At 35.9% G+C, this 16,379-nt stretch overlaps 1 protein-coding gene across 2 annotated transcripts in view; it reads left to right on the top strand.

The window, feature by feature from the left end:
- LOC117662941 (cholesterol transporter ABCA5-like) overlaps positions 1–16,379 on the top strand; it is a 48,350-nt gene that overhangs the window by 3,094 nt on the left and 28,877 nt on the right. The window contains exons 3-11 of one of the 2 annotated variants that reach the window (XM_087887026.1): positions 1,711–1,915; positions 2,756–2,917; positions 3,379–3,476; positions 5,155–5,384; positions 8,948–9,089; positions 11,557–11,745; positions 13,554–13,701; positions 15,077–15,245; positions 16,060–16,118. In XM_087887026.1, coding sequence (XP_087743152.1) covers positions 1,711–1,915; positions 2,756–2,917; positions 3,379–3,476; positions 5,155–5,384; positions 8,948–9,089; positions 11,557–11,745; positions 13,554–13,701; positions 15,077–15,245; positions 16,060–16,118 — 1,402 coding nt within the window. The remainder of the gene's footprint in view (positions 1–1,710; positions 1,916–2,755; positions 2,918–3,378; positions 3,477–5,154; positions 5,385–8,947; positions 9,090–11,556; positions 11,746–13,553; positions 13,702–15,076; positions 15,246–16,059; positions 16,119–16,379) is intronic. The other variant, XM_087887027.1, reaches the window with a different exon arrangement.

Raw genomic sequence — 16,379 nt, 5'->3', positions numbered from 1 at the left:
GATCAACAGTTTACACATGACTGTGATCCGGTAACTTGAAAGAGCATATTGTTATATAACATTGTTAAAAAGACAGGGAGTTTATTTAAGAAGCACATGCACACAAAGCTCAATGGGACTCCCTTTCCTCATTACTAATTAGAGAAGCAATTAAAATCTTTTAACAAGAAGCAAGCACATGACTTCCACACTTAGTTAAGTGTTATTGCTTTAGAGCATTCTTCACCCATACGTACTCATTCCCTCATGCATTAACTCAACTTAGTGATGAAACGGGGAGCTGGCCACCCAGCTTGTTCAAGGGTGTAAGGATTTCCCATCCAAATAGGGAAATCCTTTGTTTCAAGTACGATTATTAGGCTAATTGCATTGTCCAACTCTGATATACAAGATGGCATGTTACTTCAACAGTCAATACCCTCATTCACACACACACACAAACATGCACACATTCATACATATAAGTGCATGTAATATGCAAAACGTACCTGAAGTTGCTCATCTGTTATATATACATCTCAGAGTAGAGATGTAATGTACCATTTTGGATTATTTTTCCTCTGTCCCTATTGATCTGCCCATTATAGAAATAAAGAGGCATTTCCTGGAAGTAAATCCTCCAGATAGGTTGCATTTTGTGATATTCTGGATATGCTCTGGTCCAGGAACAAGTCTATGAAACATCTTTAAGGAAGACTTTAAAACAGAGATCTTCAAACTTGGCAGCTTTAAGACTTGTGGACTTCAGCTCCCAAAATTCTGGAGAATTCTGGAAATTGAAGTTCACAAGTCTTAAAGCTGCCAAATTTGGGGACCCCTGCTTTAAAAAATGGCATTCAATAATATTATTACTTTTCTTTTTCAAGCAGATGCAGTGAAAATAACTTACTTAGAATGCAACTTGGTGCTTCTACTTAAATCAGCAGCACTTAAGACGGCATCTGATTTTAATGGGCAAACAAACGCATATGCATGGTTTACTTTATTCGTAGTATGCAAATTGAACGTCACCGTTCTAATAAACAGTTCAGCCAACCTGTTTGCTAAGATATGGTTTTAATTCATTTCATTCAATTTATTTACTTATCTTATAAAATGTTATTTTAAAGATCTTGTAATCTATAGTGAATGTTGTGTGTATGTTATATTCACAGAAGGATCACAAAAGGCAAAGATAGTGGTTGTGGTATGGCTATGTTGGCCACATTGCTGACATAATATATGAATACCCTTAATTCTTGTTTGTTTCTCTGTAAAAATTGAGTTTAAGGAATCAGTTTACTATTACTGTTATTAGATTTTTAATACCATCTTTTACATATTTTGGTCAACTAAAAGCAGCAGACATGCCTAATACTCATGCCTCCAATTTTAGCTTAAAGTCATCTGCAAAAATGCCTCTGGGCCCTCTGCAGAAAAAAAAAAAGCATGGGCAAGCAGGATGATAGAAAATATTCCAGGGAATTTGGGAAGGTTGTGGGGAACAGTCTTATCAGTTTGCCTTAAATGGGTGCTTTCTGATGAATCCCTCTTACCATACCACCTGTTTTCTGAATGGGTGAATTTTAGGCTGCGTTTATCTGTGCTTCGTTTAAAATATGTTTTTGATTAATGTTAAAGCTGCAGTTGTGTGTGCTGCACTTTATTGCAAATATAATTGCAAATTATTGTTTATTACTCAGTTCTATTTTACTTTTCTCATCTATGCAGGAAATCCTCATCCCTCTTTCCTTACTAGGTTTGCTTATTATCATAAGCATGATCCAGCCAAACAAAAGACATGGCAGGATGCCGGATGCAGTTCTTTATTCAACAAATCGCACAAGCGTTTCTGAGTTTATTGTAGGCTACACACCCGTAACTAATGTGACAAGAAAGATCATGCACAAAATGTTTTCAGAATACTGCCCAGAAGGTACTAAGAATCTGTATGGTGTTTTGTAAATAAAAAACTGTTTTTCCTTTGGAAGTTATAATCCTTAAATGCAAATCAGTTGTGATCCCTGCATGAAAATCTATTTTCTCCTCTGTAAATAGAATATTAAAACTTGCTTTCAATTTTTGGTAATTTAAGCATGCAAAAAATCCCAAACAAACAATAGGATGCTCTTTATTGCTCCAAGATAGAATTTAAGCTCGTTGTTGGATCATTCAATTCAAACTTTGTGAATAAAAACAGAATAATATCCCTTTTAAGAATAAGTAGGTTAAATTAGGTAATTTTTAAAATCTTAGCTATGTTCATATTAAAAATGAGTATTATTGCATTCTTAGTATTGGTATGTTGCATTTGTAAGAAAAAAAATTGGTCTCTGAAAGATTTGGGATGATTACAAGTTGAAATATGGTGCATTAAGCCTTATAGAAGTTTGTTACCTATTTCAGCTTTTTTAAAATTGAAAATGGTAGCTAAAATTTTTAAAAATGATAGCACCACCAAGTTTTGACTCTTGACTTTGAAAGGGCTAGCGCAAAGTGTTGCATGCATTACACTGGATGTTCATTCCTAATTTGCAAGATGTATAAACTGGATGTTAGATCCCAGAATTAATAATAGCAGTGCAATTAACTCGTGGATATCATTTGGTTATTGAGAATGTGGCAGTTCCAATGTAGTTTGCAAATGTCATTATCCCTGGTGAGTAAGTACAAATAGAATAGTTTATTATTTTGCTGGGTTCACAAATGAGTGGAACATTTGAACATATACTACTGCACTCCTATCACTATAAAATAAGCTTTTGATGTTTTGCAGGAAAAGAGGTGCAAGAATTTCTAACTGAACAAGAAATGAAAGAAGCCAGCCTTCTTAGTCCAGAAAAGTTTATAGGTATAATTTTTAAGGATTCTATGTCCTACCATCTCAGAGTTCCTCGACAAATGATTCCAGAATCTTCAAGCCATTTAGAATCAAAAAGTAAGTATATAAGATACATGTGCTCTTTAAAAAAAAAAGAGCATTATCTTGCCCAATTTTGTGCAATGTTGAAATAATATAAGGAATTTATTCTATAAAAATAGTATAATAAAACTGTTTCGCAGTAATAGGTAGAGTAGGATCTATTGGATGTGATTTTAGGTCATGCAAATTATGTAAATTTCAATAATTTGGTGAAAGGGATGACATATCAAAGGGGTAAATATAGTAATATCATTAAATAAAATGCTTTTATATTTCTGGAGATTAGAATTATTATTGGCCACCATAGATCCATTGGGCCATTCGTCCATCTCATCATGGTATAGAATAAGGGAGATACAATGAGTTCACAGATTGTTGGGATTTGAACATATAGAACAGAAACTGCCCAGTTTTAGCATATTTAAACAATTAAAGTAAGCTAATATTTTCTTTCATATAATCTGTTTTTTCCATAGCTAGTTGTTCGAAGTCTTTTGAAATGTGTGAAGCTGAAGTATACTGGTACCATGGATTTACAGCACTACAGATCTGCATTGATGCAGCAATTATAGAAGTAAATGTTAAACAATTTAGAATTTTATACACTTGAAGTTTTAAAATAGTACTGTTTTTTTTTTTAAAAAAAAATTGACAGTGGCTGGGAATATCACATAAATCGTTATTTATTAAAGTGATTAATTGAATAAATTGTAGCTTGTTAAGTTCACAATCAATAGCAAGAAAATATGGTTTAGGTCCGTGATGTTGAACCTATGACATTCGTGCCAGGTGTGGCACGCAGAGCCCTCTCTGTGGGCACACGTGCCATAACCAGCTGCTCTTTTGGTTTCCGGTGTGTGCATGCACCTGGCCAGCTGGTCTTCACGTATGCCGGAGCCCCGGAAATCCAAAGACCAGCTGGCTGGTGCGCATGCACATGCCAGCCACCTGGTCTTTGACTTTCCGGCGCTCTGTCATGCATGAAGACCAGCTGGCCAGGTGCATGCACACATCGGAAACCAGAAGACCAGGTGACTGCCACGCACATGTACACCAGTCAGCTGATCTTTGGGTTTTCGGGACTCAGGTGCGTGCGCACATTCGTTCCAGTTTGGGCACTCAGTGCCGAAAAGATTCGCCATCGCTGCCTTAGGTTAACCATACTAAACCAAGATACATAAGCCCCATTAGTATGTAGTGTGGCATATAAACATTGGCAGCATTCATTCACATCTGAGAAGACATAGATTAGGATTTCTCCATGAGGAGCAAGGCATTCTCAGACTCCTACAAAACAATTAATAAAACTCCCAGTGTTTCAATATTTAAGGTAAATAATTAGTAATTTATTTGTTTCCATTTCCAAGGAAAGAACTGGTCCTACTAAGTTGCTGTTCTATATAACTTTAATATCTGTACACTACTAAATGCTGTGTAACCTTTAACTGGGTGAAATAGGGCATCATAGGGCATTTTTTTTTTTAACCAAGTACTTCAAATGCGCTAACTAATAGACTACATCCAAAATCTGGGACTCATGACTTTTATGCAATTGAAATTTGACAAATGTTATAAAACATTTTAAAACATAAAAATTATAAAGCATTTCATGATATAACTAATACATATTGTCCTAAAATATTTCCCATGGGTCATCTCCTGATGTTTGACTGTGCTATATATTTCCAACATGGGCTACTTTAAGGCAATCCATCTCTGAAGTATCTCTGAATTTTTAAGAAATTTTCTAGTACATTAGAAACTCTACTATTGTTGAACGCATTGATAAATCCGGTAAGGAAATATTTCTGAAATGATGATCAGTATATCCTGATATATACATACACATATACTTGTTTTCGTAGATTTTCACGGGTACAGGTATGCAAGTCTTGGCGTATTCGGGTCTTTTCCCATGTAAGATTGAGAGTATCTTGACGATGTTTCGACGAGGTCCCACTCGTCATCTTCAGGCTGGTGTCTTCGGCTTATATAAATTGAAATAAGTCAATCAACCTGTTTGAGATGGTAGTAGAATCCTGAATAGCAGACCTGAAAAAGCATAGGAGGGTGGGGGTGGGGGTGGAGACAGGAGGAAGAAATGCTGTCAGGATCAGATTTTCAATTGGGCAAGACTGGATTTTCCCCTTTGATATATTCAAGCTTATCTCTGATTTTGAAAACAGACACAATCTGCAAGAGCTCTGGTAATATTCAACTTATTTTAACTTTTCCTTTTTCCCGCCCCTAAGTTTAAGACCAATCATTCCGTTTTGGAAGGCCTGGAGGAAACAGAAGTTGTCATAATGGGGAAATCTGCTGTAGTGGAAATCGATTATTTTTTTCGTGGAGTCATTCTGATTTACTTAGTGATTGCTTTTTCGCCATTTGGATATTATTTGACAATCCATATCATGACAGAAAAAGAGAAGAAACTGAAAGAATTTTTAATAGTGATGGGACTTCAAGATACGGCATTTTGGTATGTGAGTTTATTTAATAAATAAATAACTCAAGGCAGTGAACATACCTAATACTCTTTCCTCCTCCTATTTTCCCCATAACAAAAACTCTATGAGGTGGATTGGGCTGAAAGAGAGAGTGACTTACCCAAAGTCACCCAACTGGCATAGAGTTTTTTGTCCAAAAATCTCAAACATAAACAAGTAAAAATAATATCTTCTCCAATTCTTTTCACATGTTGACTGGAACATTGGAGTATAACAGTTTTTCTAATTAAATATAATGCTCTGGACAATGTTTGTATAACAAAATAGAATCTGTTTTGAGTGAATATGGTAAGTATATGTCCTAGATTGTGTTGTTATATTATTGTTTGTGAGTTATTTCTGTCCTTTTATCTTTTTTTTTAATACTTCTTATTTACTATTTATATATTTTCTTCCAAATGTGTTAAATAATTTTCAACAACTGGAGTTTTTCTTTTGTGCTTTAGCTATCATATAGGAGTCAGTTCTTTTGAGTTAACAATTGCTGTTTTGAAATAATATTTGTTAACCTACAATAGATATGGTTAATGATTATTTAAATTAAATCTATAACTTTTTAATGCTATTAGAACAGGGGTGTAAAACTCAAGGCCTCTGGCCAGTTCTAGCCCACAATGTGGTTGGATCCAGCCTGCAGGGCCATCCTGGTCTACCCAATGCAAAGAGGAAAGATCAGGCCAGTGTGGCTTCAGCCTGGTCTACCCAACGTGAAAAGGAAACATGCCAGCAGTTTGGGGGGTGGCGTCAAGCTGGCCACACACCCCCAGTTGGTCACACCCACCCAGTCAGCCATGCCCACCCAGCCCCCCGAGGTCAGCCACAGCCCTGATGCGGTCCTCAATGAAATTGAGTTTGACACCCCTGTACTAGAATGTAATAAAATTCAAAGCTATGCCAAAACAGAAAAAAATGTTTGGAAATAGTAGTTTAAGAAAAGTAGAGTATTTCTTGAAAGGTGATGCAAGATATATTGAATCTTTTTGCTTATACAAGGCTGTTGAAGATCATGAGAGAAGCATCCTAATCTGTACTTCAGGCTCTCTTACACAAAAGTACAGATAGTCCTCGACTTACAACAGTTCACTTAGTGACAGTTTGAAGTTACAGCATCACCGAAAAAAGTGACTTATGGCCATTTTTCACAGTTACAACCATTATAGCATCCCCATGGTCATGTGATCAAATGCTTGGCAACTGACTCATATTTATGATGGTTGCAGTGTCCAGGGGTCATGTGATCACATTTGCAGCTTCCTGACAAGTAAAGTCAATGGGGAATCCAGATTCACTTAACAACTGTGTTACTAATTTAACAAGTGCAGTGATTCACTTAACAACTGTGGCAAGAAAGGTCATAAAATGGGGCAAAACTAACTTAACAAATGTCTCACTTAGCAAACAGAAATTTTGGGCTCAATTGTGGTCGTACGTCAAGGACTACCTGAATGTCATCTTTGACCATGACTATATTTATTTAACAATGACAACACTATTAACTTCTTTTAAAAACTGTATAGTTACAAAATCATATCAACATCTTGTGATGATCACCTCCATACAAAAGCATCTGTACCTCAATGCTTATAGGCAGGAACAACAAAGCATTTATGTAGTAGGACACAATGAGGGATTTTAAAGTGCAGATACCTTTCATCATTTATAATACCATAACGTACCGTAATTCTCTGTAATTTGGATTGGGCTCTTCTAAAACATTGCGGAGTAACAAATTCAAAAACTAATTGATTACAGGTTTTCCTGGAATCAGCATCTTTCCAACTTAGTTTTTTGCCTAATTGTTTCCCTTATGTCTTTGAAGTAGCAGTCCAAAGTATAGGTAGTACTTGCTTACTGGCTGCCTTGCTTAGCAAACATTCGAAGTTTTAACAGTGGGAGGGGGGGGAAACAACAGTTTTGTGATTACTCCTGACATTTATGACGGTCACAGCATTCCGCAGTGACCTAATTACCATTCAGGTGGTTCATAACTGGCATGCATAATTGTCACAGCATGCTACGGTCATGTGATTGCCATTTGCAATCTTCACAACCAACGTTTGATAAGCAAAATTAATGGAGAAGGTGGAAGGGAAATGATAAGTCAAAGACACAAGGTCTCTTAACAACCATGGTGATTCGCTTAATGATGGTAGCAGAAGTGACATTGTAAATCTGGTGTGGTCATATGATTCATCATTTAGTGACTGCAGTTTTTAGTGATAGAGTTGCCGGTCCCAATTGTGGTCAGTAACAGAGGACTATCTCCATTGTTCTGTTTAATCCATGCTTCTAGTTTTCATGAAATCATGGAAACTAAAATTTAGGCTTCTTTCATCTTCGGTACATGTTTACAATCCCATTCTAATTTATTTCATTCTCTTTCACCAATTTTCCATATTTGCTTCCTGTTCCTTCCTTATACATTTTTTTTTTTTTAGTTCTACAGTCTGTTATTTATTTTAAATTAAATTAAATTTCTATTTTCCAATGCTATTGCTATTCTGTAAAAATTTCAGAGTGAGAATGGAGTAAAAGCAGATGAAACCACTTGAGTACAGAAAAAATGTTAAACCTAGTTTGACTAATTTGCTGGAGGAACATTTAAACAACCGTAATCAATTGTAACAAGATCTCAGTTTCAAGGTAACTTAGTCACTGAGGGATAAGCCAGAGATGAATTTAAACGTCATTGCACTGATTGTATATTTTTCAGAAAATTTAGTTTTCTAAATTGGTGTTGGGTGGTTAATATTTTTTTTCTTGTTAATTGTGTTGGATTTATGGAGATTACCTGGACAAGTCCCTGCAGTTTTCTTGGCAAGGTTTTTCAGAAGTACTTGGCCATTGGCTTCTTCCTAGGACTGGGAGAAAGTCACTGGCCCAAGGGCACCCAGCTAAGCCCAAGGCAAGACTAGAATTCAAACTCTCCCAGTTTTAGCCTGATGCCTTAATCGTACACCAGACTGGCTCTGTCCTGATAAATAGAAATAGAAAAATAAAAATAAAAATAAATAGTATCAGCTGGGCAAGGAGGATAAAAGGAGAATGACTGGAACCTAGGAGGCAAGGTGGAATCCAGAGGAAAACTCTTCCTGTGGAGATAATATTAGCCTTAGGATAAATCTCAGATTCAAGCAGTAATTTTTAGATGAATTTTAAAACAATTTATTTTAACATGTTGGAATAGTACAGCCTTTTCATTAAAATAATATTTGTGAATAATTATATTCCTTCCACTAAAAAAAACCCATAAATCTAATATTAATTGTTTTCCACCCATTAATAGCCAATACTTAATAGAAAACTATCTTCTTTTGAAGTTTAATTAATCTAATATGTTACAAGAGATAAAGCAATTATTTTGTACTGTTATAATATCTGCTACAGTTCTATGTTTCTTTGCTTTATTTATTTCATGTAAGAACTTCTAAAAGTGCTGGCCCTATTCATTGCCCTGAATATTTTCTTTCAAATTAATAATTTGCATGGGTTACTTTAAATTCACGAATCTTTGTTTTGTGCTTCTTTTTTCTAGGCTGTCTTGGGTCTTGCTATACTCCAGTCTGATATTTGTTATGTCCTTTCTCATGTCGATCATTGCAACATTCTCTTCACTCTTTCCTCAAAGTAGCAGCTTTGTGATATTTCTTCTTTTTTTCCTATATGGAATATCCTCCGTAAGTGTGTGTGTGTGTGTATTTGTGTGTGAATGCACTCCTTGTCACTCTGTTGTGGATACTGTGTTAACAAGTGTGAGTTCACCTGGCTGTTGATGTTCCTAGGGAATAATTCTAGGAACTTTGTACAAAGGTAGCCAACAATTCAGACATTTACATTTAAAATATATGCCAGGAACATGTGTAGTTCAGGCATATGCATTGTTTTAAACAAAGAACAGCACAGGAAAATGGGTAATTATCCCAATCATCCATAAGTATTCTGCCAAATCAGGAACAGTATTATATGTGGATATTCAACACTTCCCAAATAATCAGAAAAGTTGCTTTGAAACATGTAGGAATGAGAAGATATTCACAACTCAGGATCCTGGAACTGTCTTCTGCGGCTATGACATAATTCTGGGAAAAGCCATGGCTGCTTTAAAGAAATATAGATAAAACTGGGGGTGGGATTCAACCGGTTCAAACTGATTCGGACGAACCAGTAGCTCTGACGATCAGCTGGGAGTGAACCGGTTCGCTCCAACGATCAGGTGGGCCCGCCCCCCCTGCGCTTTACTTACCTTTATCCTCTCAGCTGATTCGCGCAGCAGAGCAGATTGCCGCACCTCAGCTATATTACTCCCCAGAAGTAACGTGGAAGGTTAGTTTTGTAAAAAATGCGTGCACACACACAGTGTATCACTGAACTGGTTATTAAACCGGCAGGATGCAACCACTGGATAAATCTATATTCATATTCCTGTACTTTTTGAAACAACCTTTTGAAATAAATTCCAAAGAATTTCAGTTCTAAGGATAACACCCCATTACTACTCAATGCCCATTTATGAAAAACCCATTCAGTTAAGAAACAATTATTGGAAAGGACTCAGTAATATTACAGGTCATCTTAGGACTGGTCACTTAGCGACCATTTAAAGTTACAACAGACCTCCCCCTAAAGGTACTTATAACCCTGTTCTGACAGCTAAGGCCACAACCACCCCTGCAGTCATGTGACTGCATTTTGGGACTCGGCAACCAGCTTATGTTTACAGCTGTTTGCAGCATCCCTCAGTCATAAGCAGTGATTTAGAATGTTTACTTAAATTTTTTGGCAAAAATGCCCCATAGCGAAAAATTGATTAATTTAACTACTGTGGCATTTGTTTAACAACTGCTATAAAAAATGAGTCAGTCATGTGGATGACCCGCTTTATGCTGTCACTACTTACAACCATAGTAGGCAGGCTCTATTAGGGTAATCGGTTATGAATTACCTGTACTTTATCCAAAATAGGAAACAATAATATCATGGCAATTTACCCATATGGCAAAGCGAGTATTAGGTATTATTTATATAGATGAATGTTCTTCCCTTGTAGAGCTAGACAATCAAGCTGCAAAAACAAAACAAAATCCCTCATATATTTTTTTTTAACCAGTCAAGGCCCTAAATGAAACAAAAATTCAAAAACCTAGATTGCGTCATAATATTGCACATAACATTATAATGTGTTAACATAGCCATGTTAAAATTATGTGTATACAGAAAAGAGTTTAAGCTTCACTAAACAAATATGTTCTCCAATAATAATTGCATAGTTATGAAAAAAGCAAGCTATTTGTCTGAGGGAAAGCCCTTCCTTAAGGAGAGTGGGTATCTCAGTATGCTATCCACCTGCCCCAGTACGAAGGCCTCTCCATTATCTTAGTAGGAGTGATCTAATTCAGCAGTCCAAGCTTTGCAGTAGGAGACATTTACTTGATTCTTTCTAAAAATAAGTCTTCACATTTTGGCTGCTGGTTAATAACAGTCATGTCTGTTGTGTAAGAAGTGGAGGAAGCTGAACCAGAACTGGAGGTTTTCAAGAAGAGACTAGACAGCCACTTATCTGAAATAGTATAGGTTCTTCTGCTTGAGCAGGGGGCTGGACTAGAAGACCTCCAAGGTCCCTTCCAGATTCCTATTCCTATTCCTATTCCTATTCCTATTCCTATTCTATTCTATTCTATTCTATTCTATTCTATTCTATTCTATTCTATTCTATTCTATTCTATTCTATTCTATTCTATTCTATTCTATTCTATTCTAAACTTGTACTCAGTTTAAGTTCTGAGTACTGCACAGTTTAATTTTTTAAATTTATAACTGTATCACCCAGAATGAGGAAGTTTTTAATAGGGCCTTTGCTGTCTTGGAACATCACAATTTTAGTGCATAGAAGGTTTGAAATCTCAAATGTGAGAACAGTCTCTCTTTCAAGGATAAGATATGCATAGACAGAAATGTACCTGAAATGATAGTAAACAATGTACTCCCTACACATTTTTCCTACTCTCTGTAGGAAGTTCTGTGTGAGGTGTGAGATAGAGATCAGTTTTTGTCTTTTGAAATAAGTGGCCACATATAAAAATCTGATTTTGATATTTTGAAGTGAGATTTCTTGCACTCTGAAACGTGTTTTCTATTTTTCTTTAGATTTCTTTTGCATTTATGCTAACATCGCTTTTTAAGAAATCCTCGAATGCTGGCTCAGCGCAGTATTTCACAACTGTGGCTTTTGGTGCTATAGGTGTGACTATCGTCCTGCTGCAAGACTTCCCAAAATCCTTTGTGTGGTCATTAAGTCCACTCTGTGAGTGCACATTTTTAGTTGGGGTTGCACAGGTCAGTAAAACATTCTATTGGCCTGTTACCATTATTTGTGACCCACTGGAGTTTATTCTACTTTGATACATGTCACATATATCCATGATTCAAACATTCAGGAAATGTAATACTTATTTTTTAATGGATTTATCAATTCAAAATGGGTATTTTATTTTTAAAATGAGTATGTCTTTTTAACCTTGAAAGCTGTGCACTAATTCCATCTTAATTAAAATTTGCACAGAGATTTGTGAGTTGGCATTTGATTTCAACAAAAAGAACTAATCTCATATCATAAGCTTTCATGCTATATACTGTATGAATGGCATTACCACAGCGAATCCACTGTTCAATGGTTTGTATAAGTTTGTATTGCCTTAGATCTAGGCATAGTTTTTCATGAGCTTTAATATTCGCTTTTGATATAAATGTCACTTCCAGTCAGTTTCGTTTTGCTATAAATTCAAGCTGCAAAAACCCTTTTTCCTGCTATTCTAGGGGGTGAAATGCTCCTGGTTCAGACCGGACGCCCGATCTGGTAGCGATGACGGCAGGTGGTTCGGACAACCGGTAGCAAAAATCCCTGCGGCCGCCCCCCCGCCACCATGTCCAGCTGAGCCGCACGATCATCAGAGGCTTTTTTTTTTACTTTTAAAAACATTTTTTCTACAACCTCTTCCGAAGAAAAAATGCTTTTAAAAATAAAATAAAAAAGCCTCTGATGATCGTGCGGCTTAGCTGGGATCATCAGAGGCTTTTCAAAGCATTTTTTTCTGCAACCTCTTGGCCGAAGAGGCGGTAAAAAAAATGCTTTGAAAAGTCTCTGAGGATCCCAGCTGAGTTGCCTGATTGGCAGAGAGGTATTTTTTAAAAAATACCTCTCTGCTGATCAGGCAACTCAGCTGGGATCGTCAGAGAGGTATTTTTTAAAAAGCCTCTCTGACGACCCCAGCTGAGTTGCCTGATCGGCAGAGAGATATTTTTAAAAATGCTTTGAAAAGTAAAAAAAAAAAAAAAGTTGGCCACGTCCACCCAGTCACATTACCCCCCCACCAAGCCACGCCCACAGAACCGGTAGTAACAAATTTTACATTTCACCCCTGTGCTATTCCCTCTTGGCAGGAAAATTTTCCACTCTGTTTTTCTCTTTGCTTAGAGTACATTTTATGTCCCAGAACCATGATATTAAGCCATATATTGGTTTCTCTGGAGAAATTGTTTTTTCCAACACACTTCTATAGCAGAATGCAGTTGTAGTGGGATGAAGCATAGGAGGGAGAATTTATTCTTATAATAAATTATAAGAATAATGTGAAATTACAATCACAGGTATCTGGGAGGGAAAGGGGCCAAGTGATACTACACATGTCATGATATCCTGATGGAAATCTTATAACTAGCGTCTTGCATCCAATGTCAGGACGCATCTACAAAAGGATGGGATTTGTATTAGAACATCACAATGCATATTTCAGCCATGTTTTGTTATATGGGTGTCTGTGGGTACAGAGTTTAGTTTAAATTAAGAAAGATGTAAAATATATAGCCTCTTTATTACATGTCGCTCCCCAATATTCCTTTTTGCTGTTTGGCCACAATTTCTGTTGTATTGTCAGCTGCAACCCAGAAATGAAGGCTTGGAGAGGAGAAAATCTAATAAATGTAAGGTCTGATTTTCTGAGCATTCATTAGCTTGTAGCTGCTGGTTCCAATCTGAATTCATCTTGGGGGAGATTTCCCTCTCATTATTCTCTGATAATTAGTTATGCAACTCTTAACTTTTCCTTAATATTTTAATGCCACAGCACTTTCACATTTCCTTGCAGGTTATACATCTGGAAGATTATGAACACGGAGCCGTTTTCTCACATTTAACCCATGGCCCTTATCCACTAATTATTACTTTTACGCTATTGGCTCTTGATAGCATGCTGTATCTACTCCTAGGGATTTACTTTGATCAGGTGATTCCAGGTATGTTTATTACAACTGGAAAAGAATATAAATGGTGACATATATTCAGTAACCGTTCAGATACAGTACTTAAGTAGGGAAGAAGTAATTTTGAATCTGAAACTTAGTCTTAGTGAGAGAGAGCATCCATGGTGTTTAACATTCTGCAACATTCATATATATTACAGAAGCTCAGAAAGAAGGCATTACGTATAGTCCTTGATTTACAACCGTAATGGAGCCTGCTCATTCATTAGTGGTTTTAAGTTGTGATGATCATAAAGTAGATCATCACATGACTGACCTGATTTTACAACATTTTTTTTGTGGCAGTTGTTAACCCAATGCCACAGTTGTTAAGGGAACCCACTGTTCATTGGTTGACTCAGCCTTCCATCCTTCCAAGGTGGGTAAAATGAGGACCCAGATTGTTGGGGGCAATATGTTGACTCCATAAACCGCTTAGAGAGGGATGTAAAGCACTGTAAAGTGATCTATAAGTCTAAGTGTTGTTGCTATTACTAATTTACAAATTGTGCTAAGCCATGGTATGTTAAACCTTAATTGTTGTATAAACTAAAGTTGGCTGAGTTTGCGCAACTTAATGTGCCATAACCCATGGTTTTCAAATCATAATACATGGCTTCATATCATGCAATCAAAAATAAATCATGTTATGAATGGTTTCATTGTGTAAATCCAGCCAATTAGGGAACAATTTTTTTATGCAGCAGGATAAACGTTCAAATGTATATTTCAAGATAACAGTTTATGGGCTGCATAAGGAAATACAGAGTCACACTACATAAATTATATAGGCATGTGAGTAATTGTACATGCTCTCTGCCTACATTTTTCTCACATAAAGACTGCCAATTGACAAATGGAGAAAATCTCTTCAGGCACCTGTGAATCTGGAACTCCAGTCATAAATCAACTATCTAGTTCAGGATCAAATGAAGATATACCTTATTCAGGGTTAACCATTTTAAATCATTTCTTGTGCATTTTCTAAGTACTGAAATAAATCTGACCATTAAAATCACATCTGTTGACAACTAAATGGACTATGGTACTATTTTTGCTGGCAAGCCTTGACAGTATATACTTTGCTTTCTTAGTTTGTCTTAAATAGGAACAACATTTTCAAATTACTTTTCTACCTGATCTTGCTTATAACTATTAGTTTTGCTAAGTTAAAAAGGGAGTACATTTGCGAAAAAAGAGTAGTGCTCAAAAGTGAAATGGTACAAGCTAGTGGGAGAAATGTGGTCTTGATCAATCGGAGCATTTCTTTTCATTGTTGCGTACATAGTTTAAAACCACCTTTTTGAACTGCCTCAGTACTCCAAAATATTAAATATTTACCCTTTATATATGGGTACTTTATTTCCAGGAGCCTATGGATTGCGACGGAGTTTTTTCTTCTTTTTAAAGCCCTCATTTTGGATAAAAAAAAGAAGAAATTATGAAGAATTGCATGAGAACTGTAGTAATGAAAACCTAGATTTCAATCAGGTCATTGAACCTATACCTTCTGAATTTAGGGGAAAAGAAGCTATCAGGTATGACAGATTAATTTTGATTAAATTTAAATTGATTAAATTTAAATCCACAATGCCAATTAATACATATTTTGTATGTAAGAAAATAACAGGGTAATTTGTTTATGCCGCCACAAATAAAGAGCGACTTTAGTTGAATACACTTTTTCTTTTTAAGGTTCAGGAATGTGGAAACTAAATATTATCTGCCATTTAAATATTATATGATAATTTTCATATATAAGTATTCTTTACTCTGCCATGTGAAGTTATTTTGTGTGTGTTCTTTATAGGGCTGTGGTGATTTATAGCCCAAGGGAAAACAATCCATATTGGATGTTGGTTGGCATTGGTTTCCATACCCTTTTACAACACCACCATAAAAAGCATTTGTATGTCAACCGTCAAGGTAGACCAGATCAAGAAAGAGACTTCCTTGCATGTCTTGTCTCATCTCATCTTGTGTCAGAAATGCAGGAACTAGAAAAGAGAAAATTATTAATTTAAATTTGAAAGATTAAAACTTTAATAAAAAACATAAATTTATATAGTTCTAGCCCAACACTGGGCCACATTGATGGCATGGGTATTTCCAAGCAGCAAATCTTCTGTGTACATGTCAGTCCCGGGGGTGGGGGGGCTGTAAAAGTTGGATAGTTGTTTGACTAGTGCCATATTCTCAGTAAATATCATTGTCCATTTTTCCATGTTGTCTTTAGTTCTGGTCCAAATCAGCTAAACATCATGCATGTAAAAACTACAATGTACTCTGATTTCTTAAAAATTGTATCTGTTCTTAAAAATTGCATCTGCCTGTTTTTTGTTTTTTTTTCAGAATCAGCCATATTGAGAAATCTTTTGTTAAAAAGGATGAAATTGTGGAGGCTTTGAAAAGTAAGAGTGTTTAATTTTCAGTAATCTGTGAAACTGGAATTCTTGCACTTTGTTAACAGTGATCTAGGCGAGTAACTCTTAGCAATCATGATTTGTTAATTCTTCGAGGACTTTAATTATGTTCAGTATAAATGCTGAATATATATGCATATGCTAAAGCATGCCACTTAAGGGTCAATAAAATGTTATTTCAATGACATTCTAAATGTTTATGATGGGGCTATCAGCAATACTTATTGATATACATAATTCCCCTACTAA

This window comes from Pantherophis guttatus, chromosome 2 (genome assembly GCF_059756535.1).
Source record: "Pantherophis guttatus breed Tessera chromosome 2, ASM5975653v1, whole genome shotgun sequence".
Taxonomy (NCBI): domain Eukaryota; kingdom Metazoa; phylum Chordata; class Lepidosauria; order Squamata; family Colubridae; genus Pantherophis; species Pantherophis guttatus.
This window is presented reverse-complemented; position numbering and strand designations above follow the sequence as displayed.